The following is a 21,550-nucleotide window of genomic DNA, read 5'->3' as shown; positions in this document are numbered from 1 at the left end:
GAGGGCTGAACTGAGGACGAAGAGTTGGGTGTAAAAGTAGACTCCTGAAAAGCTGGAATGGAGGAGGATGGGCAGAGAGTGAAACAAAGACAGGGGGAAAGATGACAGGGCAGATGGTGTGAAAATTATTGACAGAAATGTTAGAAATGGGGAGGATGTGATTTAGAAGAATAAATTGGACTGGATTTACAGTTTGTAGGATACCACTGAAGGGAAAAGAGCAGCACAAACACAGAGTAAAGGTTAGGGTTGGGTGGAGGGAGGAAAAGAGGGATAAGGTTAGAGGTGTATGGGGTGACTAAGAAAAGAAGACCTCAGTAGAATACACAGACACAGACCTGGAGGCTTACCGAACAGATGGGACTGAGGATTTTGTGCAGATGGAAACACTGTGTAAATAGCCTTGAGTGGGAACTGGATACAGGGAGGGTGGAAGATTAAGTTGATGTGGTCATGTTTTAAGCAATTGAGTAGTGTTATGGAGAGCATGAGAGAAAAGTAACAAAAGCGGTGCAAAGATAGGAAGGTCATGTTGCAGATCAAAAAGTTACCCCTTGCAAAAGAAAAGCATATAACAGGGATGTTGAGAGGGAAACAGTAATAGAGAGAGAGATTGACGAGAGCCAGAGAAGCAGGGTGACTTTGCACAATCCACCAACAGGGAGAAGCCTTGAAAACCTCTCACTCACACATCCACACACACAAAACACAGCGAGTGAGCTGCAGAGCCAGACCCTGGAGAGTCTCTGCGGTTCTACTGCTCTTACTTCTGTCTTTCTCTGGCTCTCTTTTTCTCTGCACATGACCTTGAGGTTTTAATCAGCAGTGCCTGACAGCACTGTTTGTCTGGCACTGTTTCTTTTGCAACACCAAGCCCCTTGTTGGCATTGTTTGGATAAAATAGAAAATAAACAGACAGAGCAAGAAAGTAACACCTAATTGTTTAATTTGTGGGGACTACAATGTATTACATACAAAAATGATTGTAATATAAGTAATTATAACTATTGAGGGTAAACTGTTTCGAGGGTAAATCTAGTGCTAATAAGCCATCTGTAAGTATTTAACTTCGAAACAGCTAAAGAATGGCTTTGTCAATAACAATTCCAGGAAATATTTCAACGCAGGCTTTAGTTCTTTTTTTTTTTTTTTTTGACAAGAAATGCCACTCAAGACAGTTGGTAGGGTCTAAATGTATGCAGAATCCACTGCCTCAGCCTCCCCCCTGCCCAGAAAAGAACAGCATTGATTAACTGAGGATAAAGGAAAATGGTCTTCAAATAACAGCTCAATTTTTTTCTTCTTCCTTCTGTCAGCGTCTCAGAAAGAAGGGGGGAAAAATATTTTTTTGACTGGCTGAATGCCTCGGAGCGTTTATAAGAAGATGAGATTTCTCTGTGCTTTCATTTCACCTGTCACAATGCGTAGCACCGGCCACAAGCCCAGGCTGTGGCCTGAATGGCTGCAAAGAGATTGAAAGAGTAAGAAATAATTTAGAAAGTGAAATAAGTCGACTGTGATGGAGGGAGGGGAAAGATGGATAGAGGAATGGAGGGTGGGAGAGGAAGGTTAAAAGTCATTGTTTTCATCAGGGTCCAGCAAAGAAGCCATTAAAAGATTTCTGAAGGAAGAAATTAGAAAAATCTGTATTGAGACGGATGGCGTGGAAAGGGACTTTTTCCTTTCTCTTCAAATTAATCTTACTGTTGGGCGGGAGAGGAAAAGAGTTAGAAATGAGAGATTGAGTTGATGAGTTCTTCTGGCTCCAGGATTATTCAATACTTAAAGCTTAGTCATGTGTGTCTCTTGGCCTCTCTACTTGGAGTTTCCTAAACTCTTTTTTCTCAACAGTCTGCTTCAAGTCAATATAGTTATTAACTTGAATGCTTACCAACACAGCCATGGAAATAAGAGTTTGATTGTTCGTTTTAAATCCAGCTATGCACCATGTACAAATGCATAAGAAAGGGCATGCACTGAATGAAGTTCACAGTCACACAGCTTCAAATAATTCCCGAGTTTGTGCAGTATTTGCTACGATATTTACTGTATTTCACACTTTTTCTGGCTGACACTGGCAGTGTGGTGATTCTGATATAACATAATTTTTTTTGCCCAAAGAGGGTTCAGTATTTCAAAGTTTGAAATCGAGTTCCCGGATATTCTGTAAGTAAAGAGCACAACTGTAGTGTTTATATGAAATGTGCAATGATTAGCAGCCTATCCACACTCACAATGGGTTTGAAATTAATCTGTAATATCTGTAATTTATGTCTCCTGAGCGTTGTAAGGACCTGCCATATATCATTATGCACATGCACACGGCTGCATGGTTGCATATACACATAAAAACTCACAGGGGGACATAATTGCTTGCCTTCTCCACTGAAGCATTTCTCGTATGCTTCAATTAATCCAATACTTCATCTAAAGACTTTATTACAGCTCCATATGTAGCCACATCTGGGCTATGTGTTTTGGAAGCTATGCAGTGAGACTGCTAGCCAGAATGTGTACAGTATATGTTGTGTTCATATATGCATCAGGGCTCAGCTGTGAGTCTCAACATGTGCCTACTGTTTGTCATTGTTGGTATCTTCGGCAAACCACTACTTTAGAATCAGAGACCTAATCCATTTTCAATCTCAGTCCCTATGAATAAATGATGAAAACAATGTTTTTTTTTTCCTAGCTATAGATTTCTTACCATACCCCCATATGCATATCCCAACCACTAGATTTTTACATCCTCGCACTCTGCTTTTTTTTTATTGCCTGCCTGTTGTGTAGGCAGCAGATGACAGAGTGCCACAATGGTCATCTGGGAGGTGAAGTGTGAATATATCTCAATAACTACTGCAGTCTTGCACTGCACCGAGTCAGTAATGCATTAAAAGCACTTCCTTATCTTCCCTTTTTTCCTTTTTTTGATTTTATTTTCTTTGTGTCGTTGCTGTTCATTGTGTTTTGTGCGATATTGCTTTGCCCCAGGGCACATTTAAAGTGACACACCCCTTTCCTTGACAGCCGTACACAAAGCCTGCCAATCCCCACACACTTACTCTGGAAAGTCACGCAAACAAATATCTAGATATTGAACCCCCTTCCCATACATCCACTCCTGTTTCCACACCTTTAACCTCCCTACACTCCTCTTAAGATGTATTCATTATCAACCTGGTTCCATTCTCATTCACACATTCCATGTTTTCCTTTTGACATTCAAATAGACTTCTTCACAGGCGAACAAAAACAGCGGTTTAGCTGCCTCCAAACCATTTAATTACAAACAGTTCATCTTCTGTCCACTCCTTTATGCCGCATGCTTAGTCTGAGGTGAAGGAAAAAAAAAAAAAGCCTTTGTTGTTTTAGGGGCTTGTTTATGTATAATAGTATCACATTCCCATGAGAGATTGAGCAACAGCAAAAGGCAGCTGTTGGAAGAGAGTGGCTGCTGGGGGCAACCAGAAGTGGTGTTCCTTGTCAAGCTGATTTGTACACTCCGATAGGGAGGTGAGGGAGAAAATGGAAAAACGTCGAGCGGGAGATGTGGGGGTGAAGGAATAGTAAGTAAAGTATCCATGGTGGGGCTGGCAGTTGTTAATAGCCATGTGTCCTCAGACGTGTATGTGTTTGTAAGGTGAAGCAGCAGAAAGAGCATATATAACTGCCGAGTGATGTGTGCCAAAACACACTTTAGCAAACTAGGATTAGGATTGCCGGGGGTGCAATGTATTATGTTTTGGCCAAACAATGTTTTTGGAAATGCTTGGATGTTTAAAAAGGATGATGGGGTCATTAGGGGAGGTTCTCAGATCAACCTCAATGACTGCTTCCATTACACAACATTCTTATCTTCATTCTTATCAACTAGATGGCTCTCGTAGGATGACTAACCCGTGGTTTCCAGACTTCATCTTATTCTCAGGAAAACACGCACTTTCAGATCAGTTCCTCACTTGTTGGCCACACTTCATGCCCTTAAATCTGTTTTACTGTGAAATCAGTTACTGGCCTTTCAAATTATTACTCATTCCCTTCATTTGTTCAAAGATAATGGTTGTGCACTCGTGTTGTTGATCAATACTTGACTTGCACTGACCTTGCAGTTATGATCTATCATATTCGTAGCCATAGCATTAGATGGTATTGAATTTTGTGGGTAAAAACTCAATAATTATTATGGGATTATGACTCTGGAATGTCAGACATCTGCTTAGCTGCGATTTACATCCCTCCTTACTTCATACATTGAAGCTCAGTTAGACTCCTCTGTTATGTACCCAACTTTCACTTTTGGTGGTAAATATCTTTAACTCTATAATACTTGAAGACTTACGTTTAATACATTTCTGTTGTAGCAGAGATGACTCATTCAACAAATAATAGACCATGGGTCAATGCTCATATTTAATTAGCTGATGTAAATGTCAGTCAAATTATAGAAATAAAGACAATATCAGCCAGTATTAATATAAGATGTTTCCTGGTTAGTAAGGAAAGACTACACAGAGTGTCTAGTAGCATTACTGTTTTTCCAGGAGGATTTTTGCCGCAGATAATTTCACTTCACCATGGATTTCGATTTCTTTTTAACTGATTTATAAATTTTCAGTACTCAGGCAATTCTAAACTTCAAATGACATCTTGCAAATGAAATTGATTTCCTGCATTCAATAAACACGGTCACTCATTTTCCTTAAAATATAATTGCACATCTTCCTCTTGAGGTTTAATTTAAAAGCAATGAATAACCACAACAATGTAATTATTTTTACTCTCACAATTCATAGCTTTCGAGTATGTTTCTGATTAAGGTCAAAAATATAAACCTAGTAATGGGGTTGTAAAAAGCATGTTTTATATACAATTCAGAAGTCTTTAGTTAAACTTTAGACAGTGCTGTTTCTTGTTGACTTTAAATGCGGCAAAAACTAAAAAGAAACAGATGGATTAACATGTTTTTAGTTTCCATATTGGCCAGATGTGGGTTTGTGTATGCTACACAACGTCTGCATGCGAACTGATGTCACTATGACATGTACAACATGTTGTTACTGAAAGACACATTCTAACTGTGTCTCTAATTCGGGCTCTGTACACCACAGGAATGTCACTAGAAAATGACGTTTCCTCTCTTGTTCCAGTGCCAGTCTTTTTCACAATTGCTTTGTTCAAGCAGCAGCATAACTGGGTTTGTAGATGGTGTAAGGTACCTCTGGTATCTGACCAGTTATTACCTTATTTGTGTTCAGTGTGAACATAAATATGGAGCCGCTCTACATACTGTAGAAAAACAGACACACATGGTCACTCTCCTGGAAATGTCCTGGCTCTCAGTGGTTATTTTGTCCACATTATCTCTGAATCATCATGTTCAATTTACTCACACCAAAGTTGTTGATCAAAAACAACATTCCAGATGTGACACCCCCCCACCCCAATGGCATTCACACTGATAAATGCAGTGTTGGATTCTCATCTGCTGTGGGACCGTTGATTGGATTACAGTAGCTCTGCTGTTGAAATTAAAGTGGAGCATGAAGACAGTGTGGAAAATGCACTGTGGCTTGTAATAATAAAAGTAATGATGATGATAATTCATTTTTACTTTAGTGTTCTTCCAAACCTCCGGTTAGGAAATGATGGATGGAAGCTTTATAGTGGGAAAGACAATGCAGACATTTATTTAGAGACTGATACTGTTGCTAGCATTTAACCTGCTGTTAGAGGTCATATGTTGGCGGACCCACTAAAGCAAAGCATTTTACTGAATATTTACAGAACTGTACAACAGTGCACTTCGCACCTTGTTTTTTTAAGTTCATTTAGCTGTTCATTATATGTGAATTGCTGATGATTATCAAAACACAAGACAGTAACAGCTGCTGGAATTAATCTGGATATACTCCCAGGAGTGAACTAAAATGACTTAGACATTAACCAAAACATTTCTTCATGAAGCACTGCATGCATGCTTTAGTCCCAGTGCAATATTATTTTTGCATAATTGAAATATTACATTTTTAGAAAGAGGAGTTACTGAAACCTGCTTAGATTAAAGATACAGGGTGATTTATCGAAAGTGCAACAACTCAAATCATGCTATTCTTATTCTCCATATTGAAAAGATCATTTGGACATTTATAGTATTTGCTTGAATAAGTATGTGGACTTACTGGCTAATGCTATTTGGAAAGATTAACTGGAGTCAGAAAACCTTCTACGTTTGTTTTGAACAAGAACCATCTACTTATTTAGACCATGCCTGCAAAACAGTGATGTCAAAAGACTTGTGTCCAACTTGCTGTCTTCAAGGGAAAGATCAATTCCCAACTTAATCAAGGTCTTACAATATAATATCAGTTTGGTTATCCATCTGCTGGTGATCAGAAGTTGCCTTACACAGCGGGACAATAATTAAAAAGAGTTTAACGTCACACATAATGACTTCAAATAAATAATATCCACCTGATGGAGTGGAAGTTGTAGCCAAAGGGGGCTCAACCACAGTGTGAATGTTTAATGGCTGTGTTCTGCTGTTGTTTGTGCATTATTATTGTGTTAACTTGTGTTTGTCTATACTTAGGTGAAGATGAGATATTTAGATTTTATGACTTTGTGCAGAGGTTCATTGGGTTCACACACTTTTTTGTTGCAGTGTGAGCAAGGAAAATTAGTTATGAGATTTTCTCCCACTTTAATATGAAATCAAGATTTTGTCCACACCTTTATGAGGTGACAGCAGATAAGAGAAATGGAATGGCATGAAGAATAGAAGTGAAAGGGAAATGCAGAGGACGATAGAAGGAGAACAGAACAAGGTTGGAATAGTTTACACTCTGTGGACATTTAATCAGAGAGAAAGAGCTTGGTGCATTTTTCCAGTGTGGGGCTAATTTTAATCAGCATTAGTCTTTGACTGTTACCTGTGTGTTTACCTTTAATCTCAGACCTGCTGATTGGGGAAGATGGAGGGATGTACATAATGGAAAAGGGAGGGAAGGAAGGGTGGAACAAGGGTATGTGGGATTTAAGGCTTTAGACACTTTGGTACCTTCATCATGGCAGATGCACTGATGCTTTCCCAGCAAGCAGCAGGATCTTCCTGTAAAGAAGAAGCTGTGCAATGTGCGGACTGATTCCCTGCTGAGCCCAATCAAAGCTATGATGACACAGGTCTCATGGACGATTAATTCTCCCTGTCGTACACGCACACGCCCAGATACTGAATCAGTCATATGTAAATCTTTGTTATGGTTGACAGATTCAAGAGACCGTGGCGGTAAAAAGTGTTTTTATACCCGTAATGATTGGAGTGTGAGAAGTGATACTCGTGCTTTTCAAAATGTTACAAAATCATAAGGTATGCTTTTAGGAAGTTGCAGGTCTTAAATAGTGCTTGAAGTTTGATGGATGATGATGATGATCTCTTGACTTTTTACCTGTGTATTAAGATCACTGAATGTTTGCTGTTGGGTATAATCCTTAAACAACATCTAGACATTATAGATAGAAAAAACAGTCATACAAAATGACAGTTGAGTTTTCTAATTCACCAGACTGGCATGTCTTTTACTCTGGGAGTTCATTGGATTCTAGACATCTCCCAGCATGACACGTTGAGTCAAACAGCGTTTCAGTGTTTCAGTATGTTAGAAAACTCACCTGTTTTGTATCATATTCTGCCCAGACATTTTTAACACCAATTTAGCTTTACCTTCTCACTTTTATAAAAATCTGTCTGGATCTCATTTAAAACTCAGCAGATTTATTTTGTGAGGTCAAATGAATATGAATAGGATATTTGAGTCACAGCAAACTCATTTTAGCATCAAAACCAAAATGGTATACAGTTTTCACTGTCATATCAACATTGTATAATTGCTTTCCTTTTTAAAGAAAATGAAAGCCCAGTACAAACCTAGTTTTTAGGCTGCCTTCATTAGCTGGCAGTAGGAAACTCTGCTGACATTGCTGCAGTTTGAAAGACAAACAGTATGAATTTCTAGCTGTTCATAAATCTCACTCTCAAAACTGTTCCATGTTTAGGGTGACATGCTATGCATTTTGCACAATTAATATTCATCCTGCTACTGGAGTGCATTGTTGTCATACCACTACTGACAGATGTGCATTCATTAAACTCAAGACTACAGAGACACATTGTATGCCACAGTGACACTTTTAATAATTCATCCAACTCAATTTACACCTGAATTTATTTATACTATCATTTATTTATGCCGTTTATTCTCAAATGAGAAATGGATTTGGTCCCCTGGCAGGTGAAGCAGCTGATACCATCTCTTCAAATTAATTTTAATAATAGAAAGCTCTCATTAAGACCCAATCAGACATGAAGACAGTGTGAGTGGAATGGGATACCCGGAATTGACCTGAGATTCATACATTATTGACACAGAGACAGATTTTATCAGATCAGCAAATTTCAACTGTGAGTATCTCACACACACAGTTAAATCTATCTGGTATGTACTTGGAGAATATTACCTGAATTGATCATTCACAAACTAATTTTCAGCGCATAACAGCTACGGACAAATGAGGCCATTCAGGGTGAAAATTGGATTATTCTATATGTTGCTTTCTATTTGCACAATTTAGCTTGAAATGTGCAGTGCTGGCTAATGGCACAGATTAGGTGCCTCAATCAAAGGAGGAGCACTTCTGTTGCTCTCCTCTCATTTACAGGCAAACAATTGCTGCATATGCTGCAGGAAAAGGTGCCGATGTTGTAGAATCTAACTAGTTAAATGCGTGATGTTAGATTTCGCTTGCGCTGTCTTTGCCATCCACAGCAGTTTGTTTTCAGCTTCGTGATGCCACATTGTGTGTGTGTCTGTGTGAGAGACATGGTTGTGAGTCAATTACACCAATCGTCCTGCTGCTCTGCTGCCAGACCCAATCAGAATCTTGCCAGAGTGACCACAGGTGTCTTTGATCTTTCTGATAACATGAGGACACAAAGCTGGTGTGGCACACTGACTAAATGAAAGACAGAAACTGTGATCTCTGTCTCTCTCACACACACACACACACACACACACACACACACATATATATATGACGCTGCTAAATAAAAACAATAAAGAAACCATGTCTATGAGTATCAAAATGATCTTAATCAAAACATTGGTTGACCTTCACTAAATTAAATTAGTTTATTCTACTATCAAAGTATTTCAATGTGGCATTATCATTCTAATACAATTCAGCAACTAAACCTAAGCAAACACCAAGTCATAAAATCGAGTAAAAATGTTTTAAGCATATGCAAATTGAATCCACATATCACTGAGATATCAGCCATCCCTATATATGTGTCATTTTCCATATAGGCACACACATTTACACTTGAACACATGATGGATTCAAACTGCTTGTAAAGTAAGAATTGTGACTGTTCCTCAGCTCGTCTGTCTGGATTTCCTCATTTCGTCCTCTCTCGCACTATTGTGGACGCATAAAGAAACACACTGGTCCCACGAGACGTCGGAGTGTGTTAAAGAAGGCATGGCACGTTCCTTCTCTTCCTGTCTAAATCTGGGGAGGGCCGGAATCCATCACAGGATCAAACCTGTTTCTCATCAAACCCAAGAAAGTGTAGCTAATGCAATTTCACTAAGTCACTGCTTGACTTGATTGCATGTGGGCTGAGAGCGTCTACGAAAGCGCCAGAGGGGGCTGGATGGGTGTCACCGTGTGAGTGATTGTGAGGATATGGTATTTCTGTAGTTTTTTTTTTTTTTTATCTATTTGTTTTAGACTCTCTGTGTGAGAATGCAATTCATGAGTTTGTGTGTATGTGCATATACACATCTCTTCCTTTGTGTTTGTACTCCTTTTAATCTGCCAATATTTTTATGGATAGAAGTTGTGTGTCGTGTCTGCTCAGGTGTGTGTGTTGTTGATGAAGCATTGGTCCTCATGGGGGATTTCGGGCAGATTTGGCCACATTAGAACGTGTCACTTCTTCCTCCCCAGCTTTTGCTTGCCGTCCCACTGAGCACCACACCTTCACACACCCCTCTCAGTAATCCTGGATCAGACCACACATCAAGGAACACAAATGCACAAAGACGCTCATCCAAATAACACTAACAAATCCTTAAGCACACCCAAGCTCTTGCAAACAAAGTTCCACTTTTACACATGCAGTGAGAGAGGGCTCACAGCGGTTTGGCGGCATCCTGACCTGAAACCGGAGCTACCCTGTCACGTCTAGACAACTCTAAAAAATCACATGCATATTAATGCTGCACTATTTAATATTCATCAGCACTATAACCCGTTGCCAGCTGGTCCCAGGCCCCATGGATCAATGGGGCCTATTCTCGCTCCTTTGTTTGACACGGATGCAGATGTTTAGAGCATGAAATTAAATCGGTCACTGTCATTGGGAATACATACATGTGTACGTGTGTATTTGGGTGTGTGTGTGTGTGCTTGTTTTGTGTGGTTGTTGGTACTTTGTGGCCATCAGGGCAGGCAAGTAATGCTTACTCTCTTGGAGTCAGTGACACGTTGATGGTATTCATGGGAACTTGAGTGTTTACAAGTTGATGTTGAGTAAACAAAAGTTTAGCCAGTTCGTTCCATTCTGATGATGAGGGAGGCAGAGAGTAAGAAAGAGGGAGAGATAGGAGGAGATAGAGAACATAAGGCAGAAAAGGGAGGATCTGCAAGAGAGTGCGTTGGTAGCAGCTTTGTTTGGGAGCCTGTAATTGAGTCTTAATTGAATTGGCACCAAAGGAAGGATGAGTGGATGGAGATAGAGAGAAAAAGAGAGTTGAAGTGAATTGGCCCTCATTTCTGTCTCCACTTAGCAATGTGAATGTGAATTTACCATGCAGGCGAGTTTCATGGTGACAGATCACGATCAGACACCCTTGATTTGAAAGTTTTGGATGGAATCAAAGCTTCTCTTGTCATTTTAATGAAAATACAGTGTTGTATCCCCTAGGTTTCAAACGGAACATGTTTCATTAGAAATGTGTTATGGAGCCCCGCAGAGGGAACAATAGGCTGTTGTACATTTGAATGCAAGGATGGGCAGGCTACACAGATAATGTGGACAGGGCTTTTGCACTATGGCGGGGTGGCTTTGTGTTTTATCACAGTAGCTTTGCGGGGCTGTGTAGGCAATGGAAATGAAACGCAGGAAAACTGCAGAGCTAGGCTTTGTGTCATTTCAGAACATGCACATCCATGCAATGACGCATACATACATCTTCAACCAATTCAAAACCCTTAACCCTTAACTTGCTTTGGTCAACATCTTTGATTCCTGTCTACTGTTTCCACTTATCTTCTTCCTTTTGCATCACTTTCTTTCAATTAATCAGAATGTAACAAGGCAGCGCAGCCAGCATGATGAATTTATTTATCTTACAGAAATAGTGGATACAAATTCTTTTTTAAAAGATTTTCTGTGCCAGACTCCCTTTGTTTTGAATATAAACAGATATTATCTACTTTTTTTAAACTTCTAAGTGAATTTAATTTAAGCTTTTGGACTTCACCATTGCCAAAAATCAATATATTTATTTAAAAAAACATTGTTTCAATTGTCTAAAGACAGAAAGGCTGTAACAGTGACTGCCTTCTATTAACTCTTAATTATCAGCCGATCACAGTTTTCTTCTCAACACTGAATGACACATTCTGCATCGTATTCTTTCAAAACTTTTCTTCACACACACGCAGACAATTCTTTTGTGCTGTGGTTTGCTGTATCGACAGCAAGCTGCAATTTCTTCTCCATCAATTATATTGATTACTTCAGGATGAGTAGAGGTAATGAGCTTCAGTGTTCTTTCTTTCTCCTATGATCCCCCCTCTTCCCCTGTGTGAGCCCCAGCACCCCCTTCCTTTTTTGTTACATGGCAATGATTTTCTGATTAACCCTGTTAGCTGTGGGGTTTACCCATGCAGTGACACAAGGGATGGATAAGTGAGAGCATGTGGGATGCATTTAGATTTGTGATGGAGAGCCATGCTGGCTGACGGATACATTTGTATTTAATAAATTAGTGAAGTAAAATGTTTACAGCCAAATTTCAGCTATGTCAAAGTTCAGATTTCAGTAAAGACATATTGTGGTTTTGAAATTTGAAGTTTTGGGCCATGTAGAAGCAGATCTTCCCAATTCCTGGAATCTTCTTAATATCATGTGATCCACATGTATCCATTTTGACTGTCCTATTTTCTAGGCGGTGCAGATGACAACTTGATCGAAGGAGGAGAGATGAAGTTTGTGTGTAAACCAGGAGCGAGGAACATCACTGTGATTTTCCAGCCTCTCCTCAGGTAAGCAACTAAATTATATACTTAACATCCAGGCAAAACATATTTGAATGTGCATTTGAACAGATCTGAACCTGCAAACACAAAGCAGCAGGTAGTTTATTGTCACCCATCTGCAATAAAACTTTATGATCCATCATTGGCATGGCACTACCAACTGTGCATACTGAAATGCCAGGGTGTTGATCACCAACTGAGTAGTTTTACGAAAAAGATATAATGGACATTTTTTTCCAAATTATATTTTACAAGTAAATATATTATGGCCAGATGCCACCAATTATGGCAAGATATCGTAATAAGCGAAAGCACCATGCTGTTGTGGCACATCAGACCATCACAGTGCCGCTTTTGATTGGCTACAATACTAGGACACTCTAACTTCCTCTAATAAACTGACTTTATGTGATCACATTCAAACAAAGTTAATAAACCACAGAATCTCCTCTTTTTTTGGAGTAATTTAAGCAGGATTGCATTTATTTTACATTAGGAATGTGTTAAATGGCCTAAGATCGTCTGTTATACGGACACAAGACATATGAAATCAGGGGACATGACTCAATACCAGTAAATGCAAACTAATGATATTACAGAGCCTTTCAGTGAGTATCTATTGATTTCAACCTTTTTAATGTTTGTTGGGATATTATAAATCAAACATGATGTAATATAGTTTACCCTCAGATCAAAAATTTTGTTCATACCCTCAAGGAATTGGGTTTGGTGACCACCCCGGATTTTATTTCCCATTTCCCAATTTGAGTATTCTGAAGGGTTATCTCTGCACTAATGTTCTTTATGTGTGCTAGTTTCCTATACAGCACTGTGGTCCCAGTGGAGTACTGTAAATCTAATTCTGAGGCAATTTAATTGAATTGGCCTCTGTGCGGTGATACATTACCTTCTGGGATCCATTAAACAGAGATGTTTCCTATTTCCACAATATGGTGCTTGGTATACATTTCTACAATTTTAACAATGGTGCATTTTTGATGCATTGAAGCGGGTAGGAAGTGCTTTGTTCATCCTGTGAATTTTACATAAAAGTGTGAAGAACAGCAAAACACATGAACTCATGTTAGTGTTACAAAGTTGCTTTTCTCCTTTAATAGTAACTTTAATTTAAGTTATTTTATTTATTTAGCTGTTAGTTTTACATCCAAAACTGTTCAGAGTAAAAACAAAACTCACAGCTCAATGCTGCATGTGGTTGAGTGGTACAGCTGTTATCTTTTCTGCTGCATCACTTCTCTGCTGTTTCTTATAGTCCCTGTTGCACCTGCAGAGCTGATTCGGTAGCTTTTGAAAACACACAGTCACAGCAGATTGGCTGAGTGGACTGGTGATATGTTGAGCGTTAACTATCAGAGAAGTTGGATGGGGAGTGCATTCGTTCAGCACCAAATGACTGTTGTAACTCACAGTATAGAGGACAGCATCCAACAACTACTGTGTTACCTAGCAACATGGCATTTTGTCTGCCAGCTGCAACTGAGTTTATGTTGTTTACAATCTCTGTTTTATTCAGTTTAAGTGGCAGGTGTTTGATTTATGTACCCTAATATTACTACATAAAGTCCATGAACTCCTGCCGTAATGTGTCATTATCAGTTGTATGCACAGGCAGCAAAGTGCCTGACTGGAATTTATTGGTAGCTTGGTGGTTTTCACCTGGGGACCATGTTTCTGCATTGAAATACCAACACACATACACCAGAGCCTAAACGCACTCACTTGCCAAATTTCCCATCTCCTAATGTTATGACACAACACTGCCTTTTAAAAATGCTATGCAATTATGTTTACTCAGAGTTTAAATGATTTTGTGACTTTCATATTACAGTAAACTTTAAGTAACAGTACTTTTTCCTGCATTGCTTTCATCTCATGGTAAAAGATTTTTTTCATGTAAAAAAAAAAAAAAAAAAAAAAAGAAAACTTAAGTTGAGAGCCACAACTGCAAACAGGTCACCTGGGAAAGTGCTCCATTACAGCAAAGCTAACTACAATCCCGTTTGACTCCATGCTGGCCACTAAATGATGTGTATACCCTAACCACTAAATATTATAAACAACCAAACAATATGAGATCACAGAACACAGTTCTGTCAAGTTTGCACTAAGGCTTGATTGCACTTCATCTATCAGATCCATTTCAGCTCTTCATCACAGCCCTCCCAATCTAACATGTATTGCCAGTTGTCATTTCGCCCTTTGTTTCTCTGATTGATGTTCTTTGAAAGCAAATGACTGGTTTCACAAAATGAGGGGTGATTTTATGTGTGGTGAAGTGCACATGCACGTGTTTATGCTCATCCTGTGTCTTTCATTGCTGGTGGCTGACTGTGTTTATGTCCCTTGACTAATGTTTTGGCCTTTCTCTCAGTCTCAAGCACAATTCCCCCGTTTCTCTGATGCACACACACGTATGCACATGTTGGCTTTCAACCCCTGTTCACCATGTGTTTGGCCAAGTTCTTGTCTGAACAAATGACCAAAAATAAAACGGTGACTAGCTTTCAGCCTACCTCTCCCATATTGTCTGTAATGGCTCATATCAATCATACCAACTGCCTCGCACACGACACCCTCTTCTCTCTTTCCCTCCCTCCGACCTACCCTCTCTAGACTTCTAGTGCCAATGGAGCACTGTTGTTTGCAGATGGTTTTCTAATGGCAAAGCTCTGGCACTCTGCTGATGGATCACTACACCTCCAGCAGCCAGCCATGCAACTCATGGCAGCTTTAATGACAGAAGCAGTTGGGGGTTGCTGCACATGAAATCAGTGTAGTGTGTGTGGCAATGTGTAGGCCTATGAGACAACAGCGCCTTAATGTTTGATTGCAAATGGTTTTGCGGTGTCATGGTATATTTCTTTTTCTTCCTTTGAATCAAATGGGCTTTATATTGTTTTTGTGCATCTGAGGTCTGTATCACAAAGTCATCACCATTTTTCCTGATGTCATATTAAACAATCCGCTTCTGCTTTAGATGATGATAATGTGTGATTGGGTTGCGAAACAGGGAACTCCATGCAATGATACTTTAGGCGTCTTGGGGGTTTTCTAATCTTTTTACATTTGCTCTTGTTGACTTGCAGAGGGTCCAGTCTTCCCTTCCTTCTGCATTATGAAAATATTGGCTGCCTGTGTCTTTTCGATGTGCAAACATAGTTTTGCATAACCCAAATGAAAGCTGTGTCTTTGGTCTCACTTATAACTCAACTTCATCTGGGCACTGGTCTTCAAAGTCTTTGGATTGATGTATATTCTGTTTTGAACAGAACTGAATGTTGGAAGGTTTACGTATCCCAACTTGTATTGAAAGGCATTATGGGTACCTCAGGATGAGCATGGCTTGTAAGGAGTAGAAAATGTCGATCAAATTTTCCAGGCTGTCAATAATGACATTGATCTAATGCAGTTACCATTCTAAATATATTATAATATCAATACTTAATACTGACTTAAGGTAACAAGGTTAACACTTTCATTTTGCTATATAATGTAACCAGAAGTGTCCGATTGTAGAATATATGTTTTTTAAAATGCTCTCACAGATATGGGGGAGACATTGGGGATGTTTGTGCATGTAGCAGCCAATTTAGTCTGACTTGTGGGGTCTCCTGCTGACATTTGGGTGATATTTACACCCCTTGCGTCGGATGAGGTTGGCATTTTGAAAAGCTTCAACAGACCCCTAATCTCTCTCCCTTTCACATGCAGAAAATGATCAGATGTGGCCATACGCCTGGATGTCCATTATTTTTGTTGCTGTGTGGCAGTCTGTCTTTTTTTGTGTGTGGGAAAGTACACTTGTTCATGCAATTAAAACCATATACTTATTATTCTAACTCTTACAATAAAACAATGAGACATTTGGCTTTGTGTTGACCGGTTGGTATTTCAGATAGAAGGGTCATATGAGAACGATCGAGGTCTACAAGAACTTTTGATAGAACTCCAGCAGGGTTGTTGTGTTTTCATAGCTGGGCAAATATGTTGGAGAGTAAAATGTTATCATAACCAATTGGAGTTGTGGTCAGTTGTAGGAAAATAACACAGATTATGAGAAACCAAAATTTCAGAAATAAGTTAAATTCATCACCTTACTTGCTGGAGGGCTTAGTGTAACAGCGGCACTCGACTGGACCCAATTCAGCTTTTCTTAAATCTGGCTGCATTTTAATTACTGTGACTCCAAATAGATTCTTGGCAGGAACTTTAGAGTTAACTGTGGGGCTTTCTTGTTTGAGCGATTCTGCCATCCCTTTTACTATGTCTTATGCAAATTCTACTCAAAGCAATTTTCCATGTACATTTGAGCTCATGTTATTATTGGTCCATATGTGGACCAAAACAATTAGGAGGCTTGGTACCATTCCCCCGGTCCTCATATAACATCAGATTGGTGGAGGAGCCACAGCAAACGCTTCACTATATTTAACAGTTGAGTATAGATTTCTCCATGTGCGCACACACAGTCATATCTTACTAAACAGTACTTGGGTTGATGCACATTTACTTGAAGCTGGTTCTACTGTAAGTGTAAATGGTTGCAGTGAAAAAGTACATGAGATAGAGAAGAATCAGAAGGTCAAACATTGACAAAGCGTGCCCAGGGGAAGAAGAGAGAGAAGAACAATGGAATAAGTGATGAAAGGAATAAGGAGTGAATGGAGAGGTAGATGACAGAAAAAGGACAGAAGGGCTTTGCCACCCGCTGTCGTAGCCTGTGGTGAAAAAGACACACACCATGAATCTGCACTAATTTTACACTCTCATTAAGTCCCCTCCTGAGTGGCACACATGAACCAAGACAGATAGTCAGTACCACCATTTTAACAAAGGAATCCATCAAACTACTTTTTTAAAATTTGGCTTTAAAGTCTTAAGCTTGTGCCACTTTTGTGAACAGGACATATCACACTAAACTAAACTTTTTTTTGTTGTCATTACTCAATGAGTCACTTGATATTTTTGATGCAATTTAACAGAAATGACTAATTAGATGACAGCGCAGAGGACAACCTATATGCAAACGGTCAATGGTCAACTTCACTGACACATAACACTTAGTAGAAAAACTTTTTCTGCCCATTATTCTTCTCTGGAACAGAGTGGGAGATTGTGACCATATGTCACATTTAGTAAGAAACTGAAATTGTGACTTTAATCTTGAGTATCCACCTTGAAACTGTGCTGACTGCATAGATCTTCTGTGCTGCCAGGCTGAACAATCTTCAATCCATATATTACATGGATGCAGTTTACATCCATGCAATGTACATCCACAGACTGGTTGGTGGAGACACACAACCCTGAAGTGGTTATTCCAGTTGTTCTGCTGAATGATGTGCATTGTTGAATCATGTGCATTTTGGTTTATGGGTAAATTGCCTGTATCAGATGTGAGACAAATATTTAATCTTAAAATTTGGTCCAGTGTGTTGTTAGCCATTTTAATGCCACACTAAAGGGACGCAGGCTAAATAACTGTCTAGAGGAGACATGATTTGTTAAGCCATAATATGCGAGTACTTGTTATGATAGTTATATCGTTTACCAATCATGAGCAGACCGGAAAAAAGTGTTCCGGTAATAGTGCTGCAGTAGTCAATGTCCATATGCTCCCACTGCAACATGGAACATGGCACCCATTACTTAGGTTTTTATGATGCAGATAAATCCTGTCATTACACGCCGTCTTTTATGATCTTGATGAGCTAGGCTGGTTGTTTGCTAGCAAGAACAATCACCAGTAGGAGACAAGAAAGGAGAGCACTTTGTTTGATAAAACAGTCATTGTTCGGACCATTTTCTGACAAGACGGGTGCTTGTAGTTGCCCACGAGTTGCCCAATATATGACCTTTTTCAAACATATGAATTCCCATTGCGGCAGCAGTGAAAATGGCAAAAATAATTTGTGGCTGAACCTTAACCTTCATTTAGTCAGACATCGACTTCATAATTACCAGTGAAGAATACAGTTTTCCTTTAACAATAGCATCTGTAGTCGACCTCAAAGACTTGTCTCCACACAGGCTATTAAAATGCAGCATGTATGTCTTGAGTCTTACTCACACATACATGCACACATTACTTTGCTCTGCCAGCCCTTGCTCTCTTTTCTAATCTTTTCTCACTTGTTCAGGAGGATTTTCCCCAGCATATAGCATCCATCCTCGCTCTTTCTCTCTCTCCCTCTCTAATCCACACCCATTAAAAAGGTCATTTAGAGAAAGCGATAAAGAAGCAAGAATAAGGAAACCAACAACAGAGAGAAAAGAGTAGATTGGAGGCAATGAAAGAAAAAGATGATGAAAAGAAACAGACAGGTGGAATGAAAATGGAAGGAGATAAGACCAAAGAGGAAGAGAGGAAAATATGGAGGACTAGAAAGACTCTTAGATCGTTTATACTGTAAACTGGAAGGTTGGCCTGTTTTCAATTCAAGTTGCTTATATACATATGGAAATTGCTAATACAGCTGCAGTATAGTTTGCTCACTTATGTAGTGGAAAATTTTCATTAAGACATGGCAAAGTTTTTGTAAAAATACTCAAAAGTCAGAAAAACTTTGAGAATTTTGCACATTTCTGATGATCTCAAGTGGTCTGATTGTGTATGAGGAGGGTTTGCCTCACTGTTTTATGTATCTAAGCAAACTTCTCAGGAAAATACTAACTGTGGCTTGTCTTCCTGATTATGCACACCAGGACATATGAGTAAGAGCGACAGCAAAAAACATTAGTATAACATGTCATCAATTTGGTGTAATTTGTTCTTAAATTAAGTATTATTTAAAGCAATTAAAGTGATACTAAAATTTGTTTTTAGTGCTTGATTGTATCAGTTAGATTCTGCCATGGAATCTCACTAGATTTGTATTTTCACACACGTACTTGTGTTGTTCTTGTATTAGATCACAGCTCATGTGCTGTATATATCATCATGTCCCCCAACTATGCAGTGATTTACAGAAACTGTACCCAAGCAAAAGAAAATGCTGGTCCAGAGAAAGAAACAAATACACATGGAAGGAAAATAAAAGAATGTGTGGTGAAAAGGAAAGGTCCTGGATATGTTCAGAACATGATTCCAGTTTGCCATGAATCTGGCAGGTGGTTCCACCTGTCACAGGCTGCAGCACTGCTGTGTCTTTATTCCTTTATCGGTCTGGTGTCCTCCCAGCAGGACATCACACACACACACACTGTAAATAATACTGGTGTTTTTATCACTTCCCAAAATTGCAACTTCAGCCACTTTCTGGTGAGGTGTGGAGTTTTCAATCTCCTCGTGTCCTACAAGCACACACATGCACAAAGGCCGCTGTCCACACTGTGGCGTGCACACAGACACAGACACAGACACACACACACACACCAGATATTGTGCAGCAGATTAGATCCATCATTGCAGGGGTCTTTTCTCAAGCTATAGAAGATGGATCAACTCTTTGATTGTGTTTATCCATCCCTTAGTGGAATCAGACTTGGTTCCCAGGGCAACCTGTCCAGCAAACTCTTGAATCAGACGGTGGTCAGTCAGAGCTTAAGGGGGTCTAGTTTGTCTGAACGCTCAGCAGTAGACTTCATAAGGAGTCGGTTTTGATGGTCCTAGAGGTTTTGCGAGGTTTTGAGGGGAAAAATAGTGGATAGTGGGAACTGATGCCTGATCAGATTAGAGACGGAAATGGTGCCAGGATACAAACACAGATATTTCTAGATACTTTCAACACACACACACATGGATATGTCTTTGAAGTTCGTCCAGATGACCAGGTCATTATCACACAGATGTTCACACAGTCATGCTGTTCCCATCAATGTTGTCCCCCACGGTGCCTGATTGTCTCTGATTGGCTGCTTTTTAAAAGAGATTAGATTGCATTCTTGGGAGATTTGTAGGTTTGCCTGTGTGTCTTGGTATATTGTGTTACCAACAATAATTTAATGAAACGAAAGTCTCTATTTTTCTTTTTTTAAAGAGTGTACCATAATTTAATTAAGCCTAATATGGTCCTTCAGACCTGTTGCTATGAAGGGACAGAAGAGGGAGGACAGAATGCCCTTAATGCTCATCGAATGAATGCCAGAGGGAGTTGCTGCCAGGAACCGAATTACTGAACCACAATGAAGAGATGTTTTCACCGTGTGTTGCTTTCTGCCACATCTTTCAGTCTTTTTTCCCTCTGTCCTGCCCTTCTGAGAGTAATGTCAAGATGAAGACTGAGTGCCGGAGATGGCCGATTTCCAGATAATCTCTTGTTCCTGTCTCACACACTTTCTTCTGTTTTCTCCTTTGAATTCAGCCTACATCATCTGTCTTTCCTCTTTCCATCTTTCAATCCCTTGACGACATGAGCTGCCACTCTGTGTTACTGTCACATGAGCGAGCTCCAGCTCCCACATCACAGCAGCCTTTGATTGGCCAGGCCTTTCCAGGTCGGTGAGCTACTGCCTGATAATAACCTTGTTTGATTGCTGGAGCAGAGATGTAATTGATTGATCTGCTCACCATGTCTGGGGCTCGGCTTCTGAAGTAGGCTCATGGATGTTTGTGTGTGTGTGTGTGGGTGTAAGCCTGCATGCACCAGTCTTGACTCATGATGTGGATCAGAACATACACATACACCCATGTACAGTATACCCTCTGCCACATGCATACAGTACACAGATGTTTACAGCTGAGGGAAAATATGGATTTATTTTTTTTTTTATTTTTTTTTTTCAGAGGAGGGGTGTGAACTCTTTCCAGCACATCTGCCCTGTGTACCTCTCTAAACAAACCCCACCAACCAATAAACAAGTCATTACACCTCATTAAAATTTTCCAGCTCCTTCTGAAAGGATTGTTTGTGATCTCCTAATTGGTGGTTACATAAGTAAGTCCATCTTTCTAGAAAGTTAATTATTCTCAATGATAGATGTTACCAAGTCAATGCAACATGGCTTAACAGACTGCAGGCATTTCTCAAAGACATTGTTTCCAAGTTTTTAATTAGAGTTAGTGGAAGCAAGGTCTAAAGCCTAACTAAGGTCAAGGTTTCTGTTTTTGTCATATTATTTTATAAATGTGCTTTAGTATTTAGTATTTAGTATAAGGATATCCACATAATGACCATATTTCCCTTATGTCCACTTAAGTGACCAAATATGACTCCACCATGTCCAAAACGAATCAACCAAAATGTAAACTGTCAGATGAAGA

The 21,550-nt window shown here is 39.5% G+C and overlaps 1 protein-coding gene across 2 annotated transcripts in view; it reads left to right on the top strand.

Annotated features, from left to right (window-relative positions):
• exoc4 (exocyst complex component 4) overlaps window positions 1-21,550 on the top strand; it is a 96,857-nt gene that overhangs the window by 25,219 nt on the left and 50,088 nt on the right. For both annotated transcript variants that reach the window (XM_029495618.1, XM_029495617.1), the window contains exon 11: window positions 12,237-12,333. In XM_029495618.1, the coding sequence (XP_029351478.1) occupies window positions 12,237-12,333 (97 nt within the window). The remainder of the gene's footprint in view (window positions 1-12,236; window positions 12,334-21,550) is intronic.

The sequence above is a fragment of the Echeneis naucrates genome, chromosome 23 (genome assembly GCF_900963305.1).
Source record: "Echeneis naucrates chromosome 23, fEcheNa1.1, whole genome shotgun sequence".
NCBI classification, from domain to species: Eukaryota; Metazoa; Chordata; class Actinopteri; order Carangiformes; family Echeneidae; genus Echeneis; species Echeneis naucrates.
Note: the sequence above shows the minus strand (reverse complement) of the source record. Positions and strands in the feature narration are given on the sequence as shown.